The sequence below is a fragment of the Oncorhynchus gorbuscha genome, linkage group LG04 (genome assembly GCF_021184085.1).
Source record: "Oncorhynchus gorbuscha isolate QuinsamMale2020 ecotype Even-year linkage group LG04, OgorEven_v1.0, whole genome shotgun sequence".
Taxonomy (NCBI): domain Eukaryota; kingdom Metazoa; phylum Chordata; class Actinopteri; order Salmoniformes; family Salmonidae; genus Oncorhynchus; species Oncorhynchus gorbuscha.
The window spans coordinates 51,761,165-51,767,829 of record NC_060176.1 but is presented as its reverse complement, the minus strand read 5'-3'; the positions used below and the strand labels follow the sequence as shown (position 1 = coordinate 51,767,829).

General features: G+C 45.8%; 1 protein-coding gene across 1 annotated transcript; it reads right to left on the bottom strand.

Moving 5' to 3' along the window:
- Window positions 1–379: 379 nt before the first annotated feature.
- On the bottom strand, window positions 380–6,405 carry LOC124033278 (protein limb expression 1 homolog). The gene is made up of 6 exons (XM_046345262.1): window positions 6,062–6,405; window positions 4,538–4,743; window positions 2,995–3,135; window positions 2,131–2,226; window positions 1,492–1,569; window positions 380–1,187 (listed from the first exon to the last, which is right to left on the bottom strand). The coding sequence occupies exons 1-6, from the start codon at window positions 6,144–6,146 to the stop codon at window positions 888–890; spliced, it is 906 nt and encodes a 301-aa protein (XP_046201218.1). The 5' UTR covers window positions 6,147–6,405; the 3' UTR covers window positions 380–887.
- Between the last annotated feature and the right edge of the window lie 260 nt (window positions 6,406–6,665).

The following is a 6,665-nucleotide window of genomic DNA, read 5'->3' as shown; positions in this document are numbered from 1 at the left end:
ATGTATATGGAGATTGCATGGCAGTGTGCTCGATTTTATACCCTTTACAGCAGCGGGTAGGCCTATGGCTGAAATAGCCGAATCCACTAATTTGAATGGGTGTCCACATACTTTTGCATATATAGTGTAGTTAAATCTATCTGTGATTATCAAGAACATAACTTGTGTGTTCCCAAACGTTATATTACTTTCGCTTTGGTCTTGAAACAACATGCTGGAGGAATCAGTTTTGCTGCTCTAACTGTGACATGAATAGCCCTGGTATAGCGAACCACTGTGCATTGTTCAGTGCAGGTAGCCACCCTGGTGCACTGTTCAAAGCCCAAGGTCAAGTCCGCTCAAAACAAAAGTGATGTCATTAAGCACGTGGAGTAATGAGTAGGATTTGGTGTTTTCACACGCACAAGTGATTGCTTTTATTTTTATAAAAAACCCTTTATCTGCCTTCCAATGAAAACTAGTTGGAAATATTTTATATAATTATATAGCAGACAGACACAGTATTTATTTAAAATGTACACAAATATTTCACATTCCCTTTTAAAACTCATTGAAGACACAGCAGTCAGCTGTCTCAGCTGTGTCTTGAATTTGACAGAAGGTAGCCTGGCAGTGTAAATGGTGACCTTTGACCTAGTCACCTGCTCAATCTCTCTTGATGAAGCATCTCTTTTCTCTTGCCACTGTTTACATGCTAGTTGGGATGAGTTTTCTACTTCCAACTAGTACATGAACACTGCATCTGTTGTTCTCATCTAATTCAGCTGAGTGTAAGTATGGTGGTTCAGGGTTTAATGTGTGGATCAGATGCTGTGTCTGGATAGATGATGGTTCATAGTTTATGTGTGGTTCAGGTGGTTCATGTAGTTTGTGTGTGTATGTTCGACTCATTGGTGGTGTGTGTGTGGTTCAGGCGATTCTTGTGAATCTGTGTGTGGTCCATGTATATCTGTGTGTGGTTGGTGTGTGAATTCTTGACTCAGTGCCAGGCTAAGGATCTCTGTTTTCTCCTTGTAGAAGCGGAGTTCATTGCCATGACGCCTAGCCACGTCCAGTTCCCTCTGTGCTGCTCGTAGCTCCATCCTCAGCTGCCTTGGCGTCTGCCGCTCCCTGCCCAGCCAATCCAGAGCCATGCTGCTGCGCATGCTGGCATCCAGTCCCCGCTGCAAGTAATAACCAATCACATTCTGTGGGGGCAAAGAGTAATAACCAATCAGGAAGTGCGCTTGATGTAGCACCCTTGGGTTAAATGCAGAAGACACATTTCAGTTGAAGGCATTCAGATGTATAGCTGACTAGGTATCCCCCTTTCCCTTTCTGATGTGAGAATAGCAGGGGTGTATCCATCTTGTCCGCAGAGGGCCAGTGTGGGTGCAGACTTTTGTTACAGCCAAGCAGTAATACACCCGATTCAAATCAAAGATTGGCCACCCTTGGAGTAGAAGATTATAGGATCAATTATATAATTGAATATCCAGATGAGTGACTTGCCTGGCGGGAACACTGTCTTTCCCTTAGAATCTTCAACGTCCCGTTCCAGTGTAACAACTGAAACACTGTCATCCCCTCCTACAGAGAGAGAGAGAGAGAGAGAGAGAGAGAGAGAGAGAGAGAGAGAGAGAGAGAGAGAGAGAGAGAGAGAGAGAGAGAGAGAGAGAGAGAGAGAGAGAGAGAGAGAGAGAGAGAGAGAGAGAGAGAGAGAGAGAGATCAATGAAACTTGACAAGTATGAATTGTGTAATTACGCAGGACAGGGATGATAGATGATCCGAATATTTTTCTAATCCCTAACCAAACTGTGTGTGATTGTTTGAAAAGTTACGTTAGACCTTTATGTTCCAAGCCTGTCTGCTGAAGTTGTGATTGAGAGCATACGGTCTGGCTGGACGGCTGCCATGTATCCATAGACAATGTTATAAAATGATAAGGGTAACGTTCAGAAACAGACGGAAGTAGTGCCAGTGCTTAGAACAGGTGGTGGAGATCAAAGAATAGTTTCAGCAAAAAGTAAAAAATAGTCCGTATGAGGTCATGTTTGCAGTGCAAGAGAGAATAACATATATTATTAAACATATATTATAACATACAGTAATTAACCTATAACAAATTCCTATTATAATCCTGTCCTTACCTGGAACTCCAACATGGTTCTGCCAGTGTATGACTGGAGCAGGAGACAATAGGCTCCCAAACTGGTGCTAGGATCACAGGCATCCTCCACAGAGACCTGGATGGAACGTACAGTAACACAACACTTGAACACTGACACGTATGATATCAGCCAATAGAAGAGAGCTTTTCATGACCAATAACTCAGGATATCCTATCGTATCCATGCTGCCATGCTGATGCCTAGTGGTGAATTAGAGTTAGTCCTGTGCTAGAGTAAGTCCTGTGCCAGCATAGTCCTGTGCCAGAGTAAGTCCTGTGCCAGAATAGTCCTGTGCCAGAGTTAGTCCTGTGCCAGAATAGTCCTGTGCCAGAGTAAGTCCTGTGCCAGAATAGTCCTGTGTCAGAGTTAGTCCTGTGCCAGAGTAAGTCCTGTGCCAGAATAGTCCTGTGCCAGAGTTAGTCTTGTGCCAGAATAGTCCTGTGCCAGAGTAAGTCCTGTGCCAGAATAGTCCTGTGCCAGAGTTAGTCCTGTGCCAGAGTAAGTCCTGTGCCAGAGTTAGTCCTGTGTTAGAGTAAGTATTATGCTAGAGTTAGTCCTGTGTTAGAGTTAGTCCTATGCCAGAGTAAGTCCTGTGTCAGAGTTAGTCCTGTGTCAGAGTTAGTCCTTTGCTAGAGTAAGTCCTGTTCCAGAGATAGTCCTGTGTTAGAGTAAGTCCTGTGCCAGAGTTAGTCCTGTGCCAGAGGTAGTCCTGTGCCAGAGTTAGTCCTGTGCCAGAATAAGTCCTGTGCCAGAGTTAGTCTTGTGCCAGAGTTAGTCCTGTGCCAGAGTAAGTCCTGTGCCAGAGTTAGTCCTGTGCCAGAGTTAGTCTTGTGCTAGACTCACGGTGCTGGCTGAAGCAGCCTCCTGCAGGCTGTGTGTGATGAACAGAGGAGTGATTCGTCTAGACGGCAGCTCGTTCACTAGAGAGTTCATCAGAGCGACACGTGCCGCATCCCTACGAGCTTCCGCCTGGGTCTCACACTCCTACAGAGAGTCAGAAAGAGGTGGGAGGTTGGCAGAGAGAGGAAGTGGAGAGAAAAGAGGGAGACATAAGTCCCACTATGTAAATTATATTTGCAGTGTTGTTGGTTTGAGATGATCACTGTTTGCATAATCTCGGTTAACCCAGAACCAAAGTCCCGTGTAATTGGTCAAATGCTGGATTGTTCTGGGTCCATATGTGTTCGGAGAAGAAGTAGAACGAGGATCGAAAACGGAATGAAGAGCTCCACCCTCTCTCTTTACAAAATATGGGACAAATCTATGGGCCAAATGTCCCCCCACCCCTTCCGAAAATCAAAAGATACTAACACTTGTGAAATCATGATTAGTCCAAAGCACCAGAACTAATGCTGCTCGTTATCTCACGCATCCCGTTGTATCAGGACAGATTTACGGTACCGTTTATGTTTATGTAGTCTGCCGACGAGAGATGACTTTTTGCATGAATATGATTGACTGGAACAGAACTAAAGGTCATCTAGAAAAGGCCTCTGCTTGGGTTCGTTTCATGACTTTCTTCAACATGTGAGAGTTTATGAAGAACAAATCATGGGATTAGAAATCAAATGTGGAGTCAGAATATAACATCACAGGCAGCTCTGAACCAACCACAAGGCATTTGGGGCCTCGACCTCTGGGAGGCTGTGTGAGCCACAATGAGCCCTTTGAAAAGTATCACGGGATTCCAGCTGAATAAAATCATCAAAGCAGGTTGAGAGCCTGTGTGTGTGTACTGCCCAGGGTCTGACGGGTATAGATGAAGGATCTCTCTTTAGGGGCTGTGCAGTAATGAGGCCCTCCACACACCATTCACACCCACAGCAAGGCTGAGCAGCACTCCTGTCCAGACAGGTATTTTTCTCACTCACACTAATGACAGAGCACCGTTAAAGCTGTTCAGTGGTGGTCTTTGGCTGCGCTATGGAAACTCTGTCTCTACTCCACGGTGGGCTCCTGTCATTGGGATATGGAAAATAACCACCTGGCCCCCAACTCTTACCCCCTCCTCCCTCCTCTCCTCAACCCTTACCACCAACCCTAACTACCTACCCTACCCCACCAATAACCTTGTCCGCAACAACCCTAGCTTTCCACAACAGTGGAATTTGGTAATGAGGTGAGGGGTGGCAGGTAACCTAGTGGTTAGAGCGTTGGGCCAGTAACCAAAAGGTTGCTAGATCGAGTCCCCAAGCTGACAAGGTAAAAAATCTGTCGTTCTGCCCCTGAACAAGGCAGTTAACCCACTGTTTCCCAGTAGGCTGTCATTGTAAATAAGAATTTGTTCTTAACTGACTTGCCTAGTTAGATAAATACATATTTTGTGAGTAGTGCTGGTTTAGGTGGGTTAGGTAGCTGTGGTTGTGATGGTTATGATGGCAGTCACCTTATAGTTTCCAAAGCAGCTTCCTCCAGGCAGAGTGACGTAGTAGATGTAAGGGGGTCTTGGGGAAGGGGCAGACTCATACAACAATAAGCCCTCTGATTGGCTGGCAGAGCCTTTCACCGAGTCCTCTGATTGGCTGTCGGACCCCTTGACATGTTCCACCTGCTTCTGCTCCCAAAAGTTATGCAACATGGCCACAATGTTCACTAAGGACACACACACACGCACACACACACGCAATAATGAAAGTCTGCATATAGGCCTGATGATTGACATGTCAAAATACATCTGAAAAAAGTCCTCAGGGCTTTAGAACAAGCCATACAGTTTCAGAGATGTCCTGTGCCTGTGGTAGAAACACAATGAGGAATGAAGAGAGGCCAGGGTGATTTAGAGTTTCAATATACTCAGCACCACAAAGCTACTCTACAGACCCTCTATCTGACTTAATAAGGGTATGAGGCGGACACTGTTGGAATGGACTGTAGATATATTTATCTTAATTAATGCAGAGACAGCCCATTAAAACGTTGTTTAACTTCTGATATCTACTGTCCGTCTATAGTGTTGGCCACAGTTATACACCTATTCCTTCACTGCGTGTGTGTGTGTGTGTGTGTGTGAGAGAGAGAGAGAGAGAGAGAGAGAGAGAGAGAGAGAGAGAGAGAGAGAGAGAGAGAGAGAGAGAGAGAGAGAGAGAGAGAGAGAGAGAGAGAGAGAGAGAGAGAGAGAGAGAGAGAGAGAGAGAGAGAGAGAGAGAGAGAGAGAGAGAGAGAGAGAGAGAGAGAGAGAGAGAGAGAGTGCGTGCATGTGTGTGTGTATGTTTGTGGAAATAACCTGTTTCTGTAACTGAACATTCCCAGGCTGAGTTAGGTTCGAGCTGATTTAGGAAAAGGGGACACCACCCAACCACTCAACTCTAAACCTCCCTACAGAGATGGCTGAGATGGCTTCAGGTCATGGCAGGCTAGCCCTGCAGCCTGATGAACGAAAGCAAGCTTACCTTTGAGTGTAAAGGTTTCATTAAAATCAAATGCATTTGAAGGCGATTATGCCTACTGTAGATCGACACAGTGGGACATCTCCACGCAACACTGCTTACATCAAATCAAATCAAAAGTATTTGCATCAGAACCAATGTAATGTTTTTTTACTATGTGCATTTATGGCTGATGCAGTAAACAGAGGCACCTGAATGTTCTATCTGGGAAAACAAGCATCTAATGAATCAGCGTTTTCAACTCTGCTTATTGATAAAAAGCAATTCACTGAAGATTTCCCAAGCCCTATGTCAGTGTGTTTTGAGTAACTAAATGCAACACATGCCTATATAAAGCAGCCATATGCAATAAATGCCTATATAAAACAGCCATATGTAATACCAAAAGCATGGTCTGAGTATGGCCCTCACATTGATTCAACTGCAGGTGACATCCCAGTTAGATGCTCAAGCCCAGATGTCTGAGAATGATGTGCATTTGTGTGTCTCCATGTGTGTGTCTCTATGTATGGATAGCTACTCACAGTCCTTGAGGCTGGTACCGACGTCACTTGGGGACAGAAGGTGTGACATCGTATTATCGTATGGAGAACCCCAAACTTGGCTCATCCTCTTCAATCTCAGTCTTCCTGCACACACGCTCAGTCTAGTTCAAACCATGTTCCACGGAGAGCGCAGCAAGCAGTGGGAAACTACTCCAAACGCAACTCCACTCAATACTTTTTTAAATGAGAGGATAAAGACTGCACTTCCCCTTAACTCAACTCCCCCTTTTTCTCTCCTCCTCCCCGCTCCTCTTTCTTCCCCTCTCTCGTATGGAGGCCTCCCCAGGGGTTCTCCTCTGGAGCGCTCTACCTTTTGTCACGAGCTCTGCTAATTAGCTAGGGGGCCCCCTCACACGCATATACACTGAGGCCTGCTGTTGGTATGTGCCCCCCCTTCCCCCCAGCCCTCTCACCTCTCCTCAGCAGCTGCCTAATCCCAGAGTGGTCAAACAGACTTTACAGGGCTCTATAGAGGGTCACTGTGGAGCCCCTCTCTCCTCTCTTACAGCCACACAGGATCTGGGTCACACCCTAAACATACCAGGGCCGTTGGCAGCAGGAATCCTAGTGGACAGAACAGTCC